The sequence below is a fragment of the Phyllobates terribilis genome, unplaced genomic scaffold (assembly GCF_046119375.1).
Source record: "Phyllobates terribilis strain yellow unplaced genomic scaffold, ASM4611937v1 Scaffold_3__8_contigs__length_932513732, whole genome shotgun sequence".
NCBI lineage: Eukaryota > Metazoa > Chordata > Amphibia > Anura > Dendrobatidae > Phyllobates > Phyllobates terribilis.
Genome location: NW_027362763.1, coordinates 393,716,124 through 393,732,071, shown reverse-complemented (window position 1 = coordinate 393,732,071; position 15,948 = coordinate 393,716,124). Strand labels below are relative to the sequence as shown.

The window sequence follows — 15,948 nt, the reverse complement described above, 5'->3', positions numbered from 1 at the left end:
CTGGCGGGCCCGAGTCTTGGCCGCCATATTTCTGGCCTCCATACGCTCCCATCTCACCTGCCGGTCATACCGCTCTTTCTCCATCTGAAGGAGCTCCCTCCTGCAGTGCTCTTCCCTCCGGAGAGCCTGGGCCTGCGTCTCCTGCGGGAACCCGATGAGGTCCCCCTCCCGCTTGTCCCACCCAAACTCCTCTCCCTCTGCGCAGGCAATCGGGGGCGCAGGTGTGGGAGCCAGGGCGGCTCTCTGCTGGCCTTCATTCCTGGCGGACCAGTCGAGGGCAGAGGTCCCATATTCCCACTCAGATGCTAGGATAGGCGGTTCCGGTAAAGGGCCCAGGAGCAGGTTGGCTGAGCTGGCGTCCGAGTGGTGCAGGGAGTCCGTCAGAGGATTGCGGAGTGGATCGGCGGAGCTGGTCAGGTGGTAGGAGGATTCCGCCTGGGGATTGCGGAGCTGGTCGGCGGTGGAGGCTCTCAGTGCCGTGGTGCATGCTGGGCCTGGTGGTAAGTCTTGAGCGTGCGCGCCCGAGTATGGAGGCGCCACCAGGGGGCCCAGGAGCAGGTCAGCGCGGTCGGCACCCGGGACAGGGAAACTCTTCCTACCTGCTCCCGCGGCAGCTCCTGGGCTGCTCTCTGCCTCCTGGTCCTGGTCTGGCTCCGCCGGGGCTGGGGCGCTGCCGGTGTTCTATGGTGCTGGTTGTCGTCTCGCACCTATCTTCTCCAGCACTTCCATCTTCCAGCTGGCGATGGAGGTTCTCTCGGCTTCTCCTACCCACTGGCTGAGCTCACACATTTCTGCCTGGAGGAACTCCGCATCCTCAAGGGTCAGCTTGTAAATCACCTCCGCCAGGGTAGGAGGTGTCTCATCTAGCTGCAGGCCGTGAACTGGGGTCTCAGGCTCACTTCCCTCCATCTTGCCTGCCGGGTGTGTTCTCTCTGGTCTGCTGGAGACCACACCCCGTTTCCCAGTTTTCTTTTCTCCTCTCCCCTTTCTGGGGCGGTCCCATTGCTGCTGGCTGTCGGCCACACTTGGGGGCGTCTCCCCCACCTTGAAGGACACATCTATGTGTATGGCCACAGTTGCAGGGGGCTGGTTGCGCTTTTGGTGCCATTCTGGGACCCGGCCCACGAAGGGAGGTTCTGTAGTGTTGTCTTTGATCACGCACATAATGGCGCCTGTTCTTCTGGGGCGGGCGCCACATTTAGTAGAAAGCACAGTCTTCAGGCGCGCAATATCCGGTGACAACGGGTGGGCTCATATCCTGCCAACTACGCCAAAGTTGAAGCGCCTCCTGGGCCTGGGGTACCCGGTGCCGGGTCGGTAGATGCTGGGGGTTGTAGTCACTGTGGCGGTGACCCGGACCGTGACCCAGGGCGGGCAATCCAAGGGGAATGATATGTATAGGTTTTTATAATGTCCGACTACGCCACCTGTGGAATGCGGATAAAGGGGGCCGCCACTGCGGAACAGTCCACTGAAACTGGTGGTTTTGCAGCAATGATGATATAACTCCCCACAGGAAGAGTTAGCTTCAGGGCAGTGTGTGGATGATGGTGGTTGTGCAGGGTGTCAGTGATAACCACAGAGTCAGTATAGTGCAGTCCCAGGGTCTTTACTCATGGTTATTGCAGTTCAAGTTACAGGTACCAGTGCAACTGCCCACGTCGTCCTGTGTTTACTCAGTGAGGGGCTCAGTCCACCCCCAGATAGCTCCGGAGTACTTATCAGGACCCACTTCTGTGTCCTTCCTCTGGCCTTTTCCCTGCACCTCACACCTAGTGACTCCAATCCAGCACCCGCGGGCCTTGGCGGGCGACGTATGTTCCGTCCCCTGGGTCCTATATGGCTACTTTCTCGGTGAGACTGGCGTGGACTTGTGGCTACAGGACATAAAGTTCTGCAGCCTCCGGTTTCTAGCTGAGACTTGCAATCTTCTACTAGTTGAGGGACCCGGTTCCCTTCTGATGGCCTGACCCCTCTACCTCCCGGCAGATTCGGGCGTACGGGTGGCCTCCAGCACTGCCCGTACCCCTGGGATCCCTTCTTCTGGGAGCCTTCCTGCTCCCTCTCCTCTCTTCTCTCCCAGACTTGGGCCTCACTGACTAGGCCCGCCTCTGGAGCAGAGCTCATACAGAGCCTCTGCTCCTGTCACTTTCCTCCTCTGACTCCACACTGATCTAAGATGGTTTCCTATTTATACTCTCTCTGTCATGTGCTCCCCTAAACTACCTTCTCCACCCACACCCACTACATAGTCCCCTCCCGCCAGCTAGGGAACCTGAGATTGTGCTCTCCCTTAGGAGCAATCTCGCCCTGCCCCCACTGTGGGTATGTGTTGGATGCAGGTGTTAGGGTCCTGAGCTGTACTCCTTCCTTACCGGAGGGTGAGATATCACACCTCTGGGTGAGATGCAGTACCTCTGTGGCGACTGAACCCTCAGGGGCGCCACACATACAATTCCATTATAATATCATAGTAAGAGAATTTACAGACGAGCATACTTACAAAAAGCAATGTAAAACTATACAAAATTTGAAGATCAGACACTCTATAGCAGATTTTTTTAATCTTGTCTAAAATAAAGACAGCAGAATGCTATAAGAGACAAGCAGATGATTTACTAAATGATTCACAATGCTTGATGCTGTGTGATAAATTTGGCACATCTTGATATACAAGTTAGACACTTTCCTGATGCCCCTCTTAAGTGGCTTACTTTAGACCTGTATTTTGTGCCAAAATTGTGGTGAAAACACCATTAGTAAATGTATCACATTTTATGACTCAACTAAGCTATGTGCCTGTTCTGGTTACTTTTGAAAACTGTCTAATGAGAAGTAAAACGTGTCTAAAGCACTTTCTACTTGCACGCCATGTTTTTTGGTACAATTTACATCAGAATTCTGCACTAGGTCTTTTTCACATGGCAGTATTTTGGTGATTATTTTGCATTATATTCGTAAATCAAAAACAAGAGTGCACCCAAAATACAGAGGAGTTGCAACTCCTGCCATTATTGTTTTCTCTTTTAATGTTTAATTCTTGGTTTCAGTTTCCAAATAATAATGCAAAATAATCACCAAAATACTGCAGTGTGAAGAAGGACATAAAAAAAAATCTGCCTGAATATTTCTCACAGCACTTCATCTAACATACATCTGCTGCTGCACTTTTAACCTTTTCACAACATATGAAGTAAATTTACGTCATATGACAGCTTTCTGACTTTGATGCGGGCTTGCAAGCCACATCATTCCCTACTGATGAGGGCTGATTTAATAAGCCATCATGTGCCTCTAAGAGCCACGGGTTGAGATCCACTCCACCCGCCGCTGTTAACCTATTAAATCCCGCTATCAATCTGACAGCGGCATTTAACATGCACCGACAGGGGCACGCATCATTCCATGCTCTCATCAGCCTACATATGATGTGATCACAGCGCATAGGTGGGTTGTCATGACAGCGGAGGGCCTGCTAAAGACCCCCGTGCTTGACATTATGATCCTTCTATGAAAGCCAGGCAATGGCTGGCGCTCATAAGAGATCATAAATTTCTCTGTACATAGCAGTGCTGATGCAGTGCTATGTATAGCACAAACAATCGGATAATCACAGCTTCAAGTCCATTGAGTGGACTATTATAAAAAAGTGAGAAATATATATTTTTTAAAAATATTAAGAAAAACACAAAAGTGCAAATCATCACCCTTTTCCTCCATTAAAAATAAAACGATTAAAAAAACACATATTTGGTATCGTTTCATTTGTAAAAGTCCGATCTATCAAAACAAAAAATAAATGAATCCAATCGGTAACAAAAGAAAAAAAAATGCCGGAAGTAGGTTTTTGTGGCCGCCGCAACATTGCATTAAAATGCAATTAAAGGAGATCAAAACATTATATTTACTGCAAAATAATATCAATAAAAACATCAGCTCAGGGCGCAAAAAAATAAGCCCTCATACATCCCCATATCCCAAAAAATGGAAACACTTCGAGTCTTGGAAAATTACGATGAAAGCAAAAAAAATTTTCTTACAAATTTCTGAATTGTTTTTCACCACTTAAATGAAAACCCTAAAAAACAATTGTGAAATGACCATATTTTTCGGACAATAAGACACACCGAACCATAAGACGTACCTAGGTTTTAGAGGAGGAAAGTGAAAAAAAACATTGAAGCAAAAAATGTGGTCATGATGCACTGTTAAGGGGGGGGACTGCTGCTGACACTGTTATAGGGGTAATGTCCCCAAATTCTGTTAATATCCCCTATCCTGGTATATATGGCCCCCTCCTTCCTGTTATATGTGGCCCCCATCCCCATCCTGATGTGCATGACATCCCTCATCCCCATCCTGAAATACATGGCACCCCTCATCCCCATCCTGATATGCATGGCACCCCTTATCCCCATCCTGGTATGCATGGCACCCCAATCCCCCATTTTGGTATGCATGGCATCCCAATCCTCCATCCTGGTATGCATGGCACCCCTTGATCCCTATTCTGGTATCCATGGCACCCCTTGATCCCCATCCTGGTATGCTAGGCATCCCTCATCCTTGTATGCATGCCACCTCTCATCCTGGTACGCATGGCACCCCTCATCCTGGTAAGCATGGCACCCCTCATCCTGGTATGCATGGCACCCCTCATCCTGGTATGCATGCCCCCCCTCATTCTGGTATGAATGGCACCCCTTGATCCCAATCCTGGTATGCTAGGCATCCCTCATCCTGGTATGCATGGCACCCCTCATCCTGGTATGCATGGCACCCCTCATCCCTCTTTCTGGTATGTATGGCGCCCTTCATCCCTCTTCCTGTTATGTATGGCACCCCTTGTCCCTCATCCTGGTATGTATGGCACCCTCTTCCTGGTATGCATGGCATCCCTGATCACCATCCTGGTATGCATGGCACCCCTGATCCCCATCCTGGTATGCAAGGCACCCCCTAATCCCCATCCTGGTATGCAAGGCACCCCTCCATCCTGGTATACTTGGCACCCCTCCATCCTGGTATGCTTAGCACCCCATGATCCCCATCATGCTGCACACACAAAAATAAACAATTATCACCTCATCTCTCCTCCAGCGCTGCGTCCGGCTCTGCTGCCGAAATTCTCACTGTGTGAGTCGTGCATGGCGTACTGCCATGCGCCCTCACACAGGTTGAGATGCTGTGCCGGAATAGTCAGTGCTCCCTGAGCCAGAACTGTGTGCGTGGGGAGCAGTGACCATACACTCTCCTTAATAGCGCGCACACTGTAGCCACAGCACAGCTCCTGCTGCGGCCTGCGGTCTGTGTGGCCATTATTAAAGATCATGAATATTCACTATAACTCTTGGGAGTGGATTGTAGTGAATATTAATGGTCTTTAATAGCCGCCACCCAGACTACAGAGCGGCAACAGGTATAGAGTACGGGGCACAGTTCGGACTATAAGATGCACCTCCCACTTTCCTCCAAATTTTGGCGGAAAAAAGTGCGTCTTATAGTCCGAAAAATACGGTACAATTTTTTGTAATTTCAATACACTTGGAATTTTTTTCGCATTTCACATTTTCCAGTACGCTATATGATAGAAAGAATTGTGTCATTCAAAATACAAATCGTCCCCCAAAAAATAAGCCCTTATTTGACTCTATTGATAGAAAAATACAAAAGTTATAGCTCTTGGAAGAAGGGGAGGAAAAACAAATCCAAAAAATTGCAAATGGCCATGGCATGAAGCGGTTAATAATACAACTATCTTCCTGCACATTGCCTTAGACTCTGATGCAAGACCTCCTATTAGCACAGCTTTTACTATAACCGATGGCAGTAATGTTTTTTTGTAAATACACATTGATATAAAACTATTTTTTTCCTTCTTACATAGATTACAAGTCCTGACATTAGCATAACTGTAGGCTATTTCTCACTAAGTTACCGCTATACTACCTACAGTGCAAGAGATGAACTGCAGTATGTTACATTTTGAGATGAACAGCCTTAATATATGAAATACTTTCCATAGTGTTTTCCTTATTTATTGCTGAGTAGTAAGCATTATTTCTGAAAATAGATCTTCCATGTAAATAAAGTGACACTTTGCTCTTTCTACCAAATATTGCTGCTCATGTTTTTATTCAGTCATGACATTTTGTCCATTTTAGCGCAGATACGTTTTGACTTCAGCAAAGCTGTACTGTGTATATATATGTTCTATATTTTTTTTTTAGTTGCTGTAAATTCCTACCAAGATTATATATTTTTATTCTGAGTGTCAGGATTTTGAAGACCAGATTTGTTCAGTTTTAGTCTTATAGGTAGGTAAATGAGCTTATTCATGCTTTAGATAGATGCTGCTTTGCAACTTAAATATCATATAAGTCGCCAAAGAAAAAGTGTCCTACTTTCTAATATATTAAGGAGCGAATATTTTGCTGTTATTGCATTTTTTAATAATTCAAGATATATTTTTTATATTTAATCAGAAGGCACCTTTTTATTAGTCTCATGTGCAGAAAGTAGTTTCACTTTATCATGTTCTGTGACATAATTCATTGACCAAGTATGCTGAAAAGCCTCTAGGTGCTAAAGTGATCAATTCCATGATGACTTTAGTGTTTTTTCATCGAATATATTTCCTTACTCAATGTTAAAACACAGATTTTCTGTTTGATTTACTGCTTGCATTCCTCAGGGATCTGAGAGAATCTCTGACTTGTCTTTATTCTAGTACACAACAATAAGGTACCTCCAGAATACAGGCAGATACCTTAACTACCTTAAAAGATAGTTAAAATTAAGCAGGTGGTTTAAGTAGAAAAAAAAGACTGACATTTTGAATAAAAACCCATCCAACTTTAAAACATTTTAATACATCTCTGTTTCTAGGAGATATGAGGGGCAACATATATGGGTACAATTTCATTTCCCACAGAAGATGTCATCTGGATTGCGAAGAATATTCAGTGGTGAATCTGCCTAGTTATGAAGTCATATATCAACTGCTACAGGCATATTGGCTTACACATGGCTTTCCAATAAACACATATAAGTATGAAATGACATAGGCATGCAATGCTTCCAGTGATTGAAATACAACCTACAGCAAATATCTGTTCTTACTCTATTCTGAAATAGTAGCTACAAAAGATTTTTGGGATCATATTTATTTCTTAATCCTACTAATGTTCAAAAGGAACTTAACTTGTCAGGAAGATTCTATTAATGAAACTACTGGTATGGCTGTTTTCAATAGGTTGTAGAACAAAAATTAAATGTTACTTGGTTTAAAGAAATTTGTTGTGCTATTGTTGAGAAATCGAGCTTTGAAGTCACATACAAATTAGACCGGAAGTACAATGGTTTTGTATCCATGCTCCTAGAATATACTTGAAATCACCCAATGCACTTCCAGGTTAACAAGAATATGGATTTCTCAGCAACGGCAAATCGAATTACTAGAATGGGAAAAATGCTTATATAGTAGTTGTTCTAAGACCTACACAGACATACCGATAGGTCAATTAATAAAGTCATCCTGACATTCCACTTTAAAGAGAACCCATCAGCACGATTTTGTAATGCAAAGTAAAGACATGGCTGTAATGATGCTGTAATACTGATTGCATTCATACCTTTGATGAAGAAATCCGCTTTGTCTTTCTTCTTTAAACACCATTTGAAGTTTTCTGCTAATTAGATTTTGGTGCTCTGGGGCTGGATTATGCACTGTGTACAGTACACTGGGTCTCCTCCGCACTGTCTGTGTTTCCCGGCCCCTCCACCTGCCTCCTTTGTTTGAAGAGAAGATTTCATACAGAGAAGGCAGGTCACTCAAAAAGCAGTAACTTGTCATTCCAAGACTGGAGAAGACCTAGTGCACAGTCCGGCCCTTGTACACTGAAATTGAATTAACAGAAAACTTCAAATGGTGATTAAAAAATAACTAAAAAGTGGATTTCTTCCCAGAGGTATCAATTTAATCAGTATAACAGCAGCATCATATTAAAATGTTGCTGACATTTTTTCTTTAACTCATCCTCTGGGGATTCTTAGTTCCTTAAGCAACACAAGACATGAGGCACAAGACGAAAGTACTAATGATCAAATGATCACAATTTAAGTACTGAGCACATTTTATTGGAATCAAAAATAAATTTACAAAATTACACAAAAGTAAATTAATACTCAAAGAGGGCCATCACCTTGAATAAAAGAGCAACAGTATATATTAAAAAAACAAAAACAAACAATACTCACCTCTTCAATCCACACCCCATTGTTCAGACTCTCTCTCAGCCTCTGGTGGTCCCAGCAGTCTTTTTTACATGCTACCTCAGGACTGATGTGCCATACTACTCCCATCTGACCGCTCAGTGATGCCAGTAAATATGGCATGTGATCATTGATGCTACTTGCTATTTATAAACAATGACCCTCAAGGATTGAAAGGTTACTTTTTATTTCCTTTTTTTAGCTCTTGTTCTTTTATTTTCAATGAATTAAAAAAAACCTGTAACATTGAAAATTGTTAGAAATGAAAGGTAGTGAAATGACTGTGAACTTACCTGAAGTCCAGCTAGGCCACTTTCGCCAGGGGGACCAGGTTTTCCTCGTCTACCCTTTAAATAGAAAAAACAGAGAAACAATTCATAAATGGTGAAGTACAATAATTATATTTAAAACATGGCATGAAGTAAGATGACAATTTTGAATAATACATAATCTAATTCCATGCATTGCATATGTTTATGTTTTCATCAATTAGCTCTAATGGCAACTAGAGAGTTCTTGAATGCTGAAAATAGAAATTCCATTAATTGAATCAAAGCAAAGATTTATTGACATACTATTTTACGCTGCTCTATACGTTCCTCGGTCATGATCTGTATTAATATAGTCTCGATACAATATTATCAATGTATTGACAACGATTTTATAGACATACTTTATAAAGTGACAATGTCACTCATAATAATTATATTATATGATACCAGATTAAAATGCAACTATGTGATTGAATAGTAAATCCGTGACAATTAAATGGGTCATTTTCAATTGGATTACTGAACCAAAATTTTCCTGATGACTGCTGTCAGTATCAGTACATCTGGAGCTTTGGGATTCTGATGCATCCTGGTTAAATGTATTCCAAAAGGATAACATTTTGACATAAATTCAGTAAATTGACCTTTCAGTGTTTACTACATATGTAGGGTATCCTTTGACTCTTGTTCGGATTCATCCAGGCTTATACATTTCGTAGAAATACCTGATTACTGTATAGACATGGAAGAAAGATTAGTCCTGAAGTCTTTTGACTAATTGTCAGATGTATTGTTAACAAAAGTATGCTACTGTAGTAAGTTGCGGTTTGCGTGAAATCTACATCAGCGAGCAAACCTGAGCATGGCAAATTCTCATTAATTTTTTAGATTTGGCTTCTTCCGCTTAATTAAAACTACTTGTATTTCAAATCCTGCTGCCTCTACAAAAATTCACAGGAAGCTAAAGTATTACTGCTCCATGGAATATTTTCATTTGGAGAAATAATAGCAGTACTCTAATTAAAGTAATCAGATAATGTAATTATTTTGTTACCTATGTATCATGCAAAATGAGTGGTAATGAAGCACATTTTAATATAGGCTTTTTTATTCACTGATAAACTTCTGTGCTATTTTAACTCCTTCCTAACAAAATAGCTTGCTTTTTGTAATCATTACTTCAGTTAACCGTTCAAGGTGACTGACTGCTGTGGACTGTCAATGTTTATCTTAACAAATAAAAGACTGAATAGTAGGCCTATTCTCACATTTGATATGTTACTCTTACATCATAGGTTCTTTTTTTAAGGAATAATAGTCTACAGTGCGACCAAACATACTAAAACTCTGATCAAAATCTAACTGACCCAATTTAAAGCCAATGCATCTCTCATGGCTTCATTATAAACTGAAGCATTGAAGTTAGAATAAAAAAGGGATTATGATTTTTTGCAGAAACTTATTGTTAGGCGTCAGGCGTTTGCTGGTTCTGAAATTGGTTCAGAATCATCAGTGGATTCTGTGGTCTCCCATCTGGTCCAGCCGGGGCAGATGCTGCTCAGCATCGCTGTCAGTCCCAACGCCTAGCTGGTGCACGAGATGTACAAGTTGTCTCTCAGTTCTTTGTTACTAGTAGTGTTAAGCATAGGTTGCGGAGGGGAACAGGGCTACTATAGCCTAAGTTCAGGATGCACTGCACTGAGCATGCCCGTGACATGGCGGACCATGATTGGTGGTTTGGTGTCAGCTGATCAGGTGACCTGGCACCGCCTGATGGGTCGCAGGTGACATCATCAGTAATGCGACCAATAATGCACCGGTGGGCAGGGCTTAGTCTTTAAATAGCCCGCCTACAAACATGGCGGTGCGCTCTGATCTTTGAGCTAAGGTTGTGTTACTGTGTGGACGCTTGTCTGTTTGGGCTCCACGTGCTCTCTTGCTGCTCTAGCTTCGGACAGGCAGGTTTAGCTGGGGATAGGCAGTCTTAGCTGGAGGGAGGCAGGTAGTTCCATTTGACAGTCTGGCGCAGACAAGGGGGTCGCTATACACCCCGAGCAGACTGCAGACTCCGTATTCCTGGCACTGCCTGTTAGCCACGTGGAGAGTTACTCCGCAGTCCGGTAGCACACCAGCTGGGAGCATGTATACGCCAGTGTGAGTCACACACACGTCCTAACACCTGCTGCGTAGCCTCTGTGCAGTTAACAGGGCTATGCCTACATTATTTGTCGCACATCTCTCGTGCAGCTAACAGAGATAGTTACCCGGAAGGTGTTCAGCCGCAGTCTTCCAGGCTGCATCGCGGACCCCGGGTTCGGTTGCTTTCTGTAGCGCTGGCGTCCCTGCCCTCTGCTAGGCAGGGACGCTGCTCCCCTCACCGCTCTGCTCCGTGCCCGGCGTCCTCTCCCCGCTCTGCTGTCAGCGCGCGCTCCTTCCCGGCGTCCTCCTCCCGCTCTGCTCTCAGCGCGCGCTCCTTCCCGGCCCCTGTGCTTAGGGCGCGCGCGCGCGCTCTCCCCTCCTCTTAAAGGGGCCGCGCGCGCCGTCCTAAGGAGTCCCCGGCCAATGGCCGGAGGACTTCATCATATATAAGGCACCTCCTCCAAAATGGAGGTGCCCGAGCAATGTTGTTTGCACCTGTGTCTCACCTGTGCTTCAGCCCTCAGGTCCCGTTGCCAGTTACCTGCCAGTTTCCTGCCTGAATACTTGTTACCTGTCTGCCAGTCTGAGGTCCGACGGTCTGCCTTACTACTCCTGTCAGTCTGTCTAAAGGACCAGCCTGCCCGCTCACCTGGGAGCGCATATCAGCTACCTGCCTGCTTGCCTGAGGTCCGACGGTCTGCCTTACAACTCCGGTCAGTCTGTCTATGGACCAGCTTGCCCGCTCACCTGGGAGCGCTTCTCCGTTATCTGCCTGCTTGCCAGCCCGGAGGTCCTGTTGTCACGTGCGGTGACCATCAGCTTTTCCAGAGACTCTTGCCCGCTCACCCGGGAGCGCTTCTCCGTTACCTACCTACCTGCCAGCCCGGAGGTTCCGCCGTCACGTGCCGTGACCACCTGCTATTCCAGAGACTCTCGCTTGCTCACCTGGGAGTACACGTCTACTTGCTTACCCGGAGGTTCTGCCATCACAGGTCGTACCTACCCCTTACCCAGAGACTGCCCTGATCACTTGCCGTAACTCCCTGTCCGTTCACCCAGAGACTGCCACCCGCTCCCTTACAAGGGCCGCCCCCTTGTTTAGTAGCTCAGAGGTTCCGCCTCCCGGACCCGTTACAGTTTGCTCGGGCCATGGAACCCGGTGGCACCCAAGCTCCCTCGCTCTCGGACCTCTGTCTAGAACTGTCCCGTCAGAGGTCCCAACAAGAGGCCATCCTGGGTCACCTGCGGAATGTTAATACTCGCCTGAACACTCTGTCTGATCCACCTGCAACTACGGCCAGTACCATGGTATCCTTTCCCGGACCCCGGCTTTCTGCACCTCCTCGCTTCGGAGGCGACCCCGTCCAGGCTCGGGGCTTCATAAATCAGTGCACCCTGCACTTTGAACTTTTGTCCCATCAGTTTAATTCCGACCGGGCCAAAATTGCCTTTATCATGTCCCATCTCACCGGGGAGGCCCTGGCCTGGCTAAATCCTCTATGGGAGAGAGGAGACCCCCTGGTGTCCAACTTGCCTGCTTTTCTCTCGGCTTTCCGGAAAGTCTTCGACGAACCCGGACGGAAGACCTCATCCGCATCCTCTCTGCTACGCCTCCGTCAGGAGGGTCTCACCGTGGGCCAATATGCCATACGGTTCCGCACTCTTGCCTCGGAGCTGGTCTGGGATAACGACGCTCTGGTATCCGTCTTCTGGGAGGGTCTGTCCGGTCGTATTAAAGATGAACTTGCTGGTCGGGACATTCCTACCTCTCTCGATGATCTAATAACCCTTGCCACCCGGATTGACCTACGGTTCCAGGAGCGTGCCAAAGAGGTCACCCGTGAGAGAAGGATTCCACGTTTAAATCCTACTTCCCAGAAACCCGTTATTCCCTCCATCTCTCCCCAGGTACACTCTCCTGAGCCTATGCAGGTCGACCAGACCAAGATGGTCAAAACCCGTCAGGACTCACGCCGTGCTGAGGGGAGCTGCTTCTACTGTGGTAGTAAGGAGCACCGGATCCGTGCCTGCCCGGAGAGGTCGGGAAACACCTGTGTCTAGGTTCGCTCAGAGAGGTCCACCTAGACAAGAATAAATCCTCTCCATCCCTGCTGTTGTCTGTTTCGATCATCTACGGGGAGAACCGTTATTTCGAACTAGCCCAACTTGACTCTGGAGCAGCCGGGAACTTTATTTCACAGTCCCTGGTTGAGAAATACCGCATCCCCACCAAACCTCTGGCTGTACCCTTGTCTGTCGCTGCCGTGGATGGGGGCCTCTTACCTCGCCCCATTCAACTCATCACCGAATCCATTACCCTGCAGGTGGGAATGCTGCATTCTGAAAGTATCTCCTTTCATGTTCTGCCTGGACTCTCTCACGCCCTCTTGCTAGGTCTGCCCTGGCTCCAGAGACATGCACCCGTGTTAGACTGGCAAACCGGAGAGGTCCTTCGCTGGGGACAAGACTGTCATAAAACCTGCCTTGTTCCCGTCCATCCCGTCCGTCCCTCTCCTACCCCAGCTAATCTACCTGGACTTCCGATTCCTTATTGGTCTTATGCAGATGTCTTTAATAAAAAGGAGGCAGAGACATTACCACCACATAGACCATACGACTGTCCCATCGATCTGCTACCCGGTACTACTCCTCCCCGTGGGCGTATCTATCCTTTATCCGCTGCTGAGACCCGGTCAATGTCCGAATATATTGAGGAGAATCTGGCCAGAGGATTCATCCGGAAATCTACCTCCCCGGCGGGAGCAGGCTTCTTTTTTGTCAAAAAGAAGGACGGCTCTCTCCGTCCCTGTATAGACTATAGAGGCCTAAACCTGATCACGGTGAAGAATAAGTACCCCCTTCCGCTCATTCCAGAATTATTTGATCGTCTGAGGGGGGCTAGGATCTTCACCAAATTGGACCTTCGTGGGGCGTACAACCTGGTTCGTATTCGTCAGGGGGATGAATGGAAGACGGCATTCAACACCCGGGACGGCCACTATGAATACCTGGTAATGCCCTTTGGTCTCTGTAACGCTCCTGCCGTCTTTCAAGAGTTGGTCAATGACATCTTCCGGGACCTTCTCTACTCCTGCGTAGTGGTGTACCTGGACGACATCTTGGTCTTCTCTCCGGATCTCCAGACTCACCGGAGGGACGTTCGTCAGGTCCTGCTCAGGCTAAGGCAGAACCATCTCTACGCTAAATTTGAGAAGTGCCTCTTTGAGCAGACCTCGCTTCCGTTTCTGGGCTACATTATCTCTCAGACCGGCCTACAAATGGATCCTGAGAAACTGTCTGCCATCGAGAAATGGCCCCGACCGGAGGGGTTGAAGGCCATTCAGCGATTCCTGGGCTTCGCCAACTACTACCGCCTCTTCATACCACACTTCTCTTCCCGGATGGTCCCAATTTCTGCGCTCACCCGTAAAGGTACTAATCCCAAAGAGTGGCCACCCGAAGCAGAGGAGGCCTTTCTTTCCCTTAAACAGGCCTTCTCTTCCGCCTCGGTGCTGCATCGCCCAGATGGCAACAAGCAGTTCTTCCTGGAAGTTGACGCCTCCTCCTCTGGAGCCGGAGCGGTACTTACTCAAAAATCATCTTCCGGGAGGATGGTAACTTGTGGCTTCTTCTCTAAACTCTTCTCCTCCTCTGAGCGCAACTATTCCATAGGAGACCGAGAGTTATTGGCCATCAAACTGGCATTGGAGGAGTGGCGTTACCTGCTCGAGGGGGCTCTTCACCCGGTAATAATTTACACTGACCACAAGAACTTGGCTTACCTTCAGCATGCCCAGAGACTTAACCTGCGCCAAGCCCGGTGGTCCTTGTTTTTTGCTCGTTTTGATTTTGTCCTTCATTTTCGCCCGGCTGACAAAAACGTCAAGGCGGACGCCTTGTCTCGGTCCTTTCTGGTGTCTGATCTCGAGGAGGATCCGAAACATATCATCGATCCCGCCAGAATAATGCAGGTGGCTCCCGTGAGTCTAAATAGTCTTCCCCCTGGTAAGACGTTCGTACCAGTACCTGATCGGGAGAAGATCCTACACTGGGGTCATTCGTCTAAACTAGCTGGCCACGCCGGTCAGAAAAAGACCCTCCAGCTTATTACCCGGCACTACTGGTGGCCTAACTTGCACAAGGATGTAATAGACTTTGTTTCTGCCTGTGTGTCCTGCGCCCGCAACAAAGTTCCGAGACACCTGCCGGCCGGCCGCCTCCTACCTCTGCCAGTACCTGCTGCCCCCTGGCAGCATATAGCGATGGACTTCATTACTGATCTACCCGTCTCTGCCGGTTGTACGGTCATTTGGGTGGTCGCTGACCGCTTCTCCAAGATGGCTCACTTCATTCCACTGCCAGGTCTTCCGTCTGCACCCGAGCTGGCTAAAGACTTTATCCGCCACATCTTCCGTCTTCATGGCCTGCCCCGTCACATCGTGTCGGATCGTGGGGTACAGTTCACTTCCCGTTTCTGGAGAGCCACTTGTAAATTGCTGGACGTCACCCTGGACTTCTCCTCCGCTTACCACCCACAGTCTAATGGTCAAGTGGAGCGGATCAATCCGAACCTGACCAGTTACCTTCGGCACTTCGTTAATGCCCACCATTCTGACTGGGTGGATCTCCTGCCATGGGCCGAATTCTCGTACAACAATCACGAGAGCGAGTCTTCCTCCAAATCCCCGTTTTTTGTAGTCTACGGTTAGCATCCTCGGATCCCGTTTCCCGTCTCCACCTCGGCGGACAATCCGGCTGCGGAATCTCTTGTTAACAAATTTTCCTCCATATGGAAGAGTACCCGGTCCGCACTCCTTCTGTCATCCGAGCGTATGAAAAGACACGCTGACAAAAAACGTCTGGACCCTCCTCAATTCCGCCCTGGGGATAAAGTCTGGCTCTCGTCCAAATATGTCCGGCTCAAGATCCCTTCCTATAAGTTAGGGCCTCGGTTCATCGGCCCACTGGAGGTCATCAGTCAGATCAACCCGGTGGCCTATAAATTGAAACTCCCGGCCAACTTACGGATCCCTAACTCCTTCCATGTGTCTCTCCTCAAACCTGTGGTGCTTAACTCTTTTTCCAAGTCTACAGGTACGCCTCCTGCTCCGGTTTCTGCTGAGGACGAGTTTGAGGTAGAGAACATTCTTGCCACCAAAAGGGTAAGAGGGAAAACCTTTTTTCTGGTAGATTGGAGGGGGTTTGGTCCTGAGGAGAGAACGTGGGAGCCCCGGGAGAACATCCATGCCCCTCTCATCCTAGC

At 47.3% G+C, this 15,948-nt stretch overlaps 1 protein-coding gene across 3 annotated transcripts in view; it reads right to left on the bottom strand.

Annotated features, from left to right (window-relative positions):
• COL19A1 (collagen type XIX alpha 1 chain) overlaps positions 1-15,948 on the bottom strand; it is a 1,587,177-nt gene that overhangs the window by 866,849 nt on the left and 704,380 nt on the right. For all 3 annotated transcript variants that reach the window (XM_073675502.1, XM_073675503.1, XM_073675504.1), the window contains exon 18: positions 8,568-8,621. In XM_073675502.1, coding sequence (XP_073531603.1) covers positions 8,568-8,621 — 54 coding nt within the window. The remainder of the gene's footprint in view (positions 1-8,567; positions 8,622-15,948) is intronic.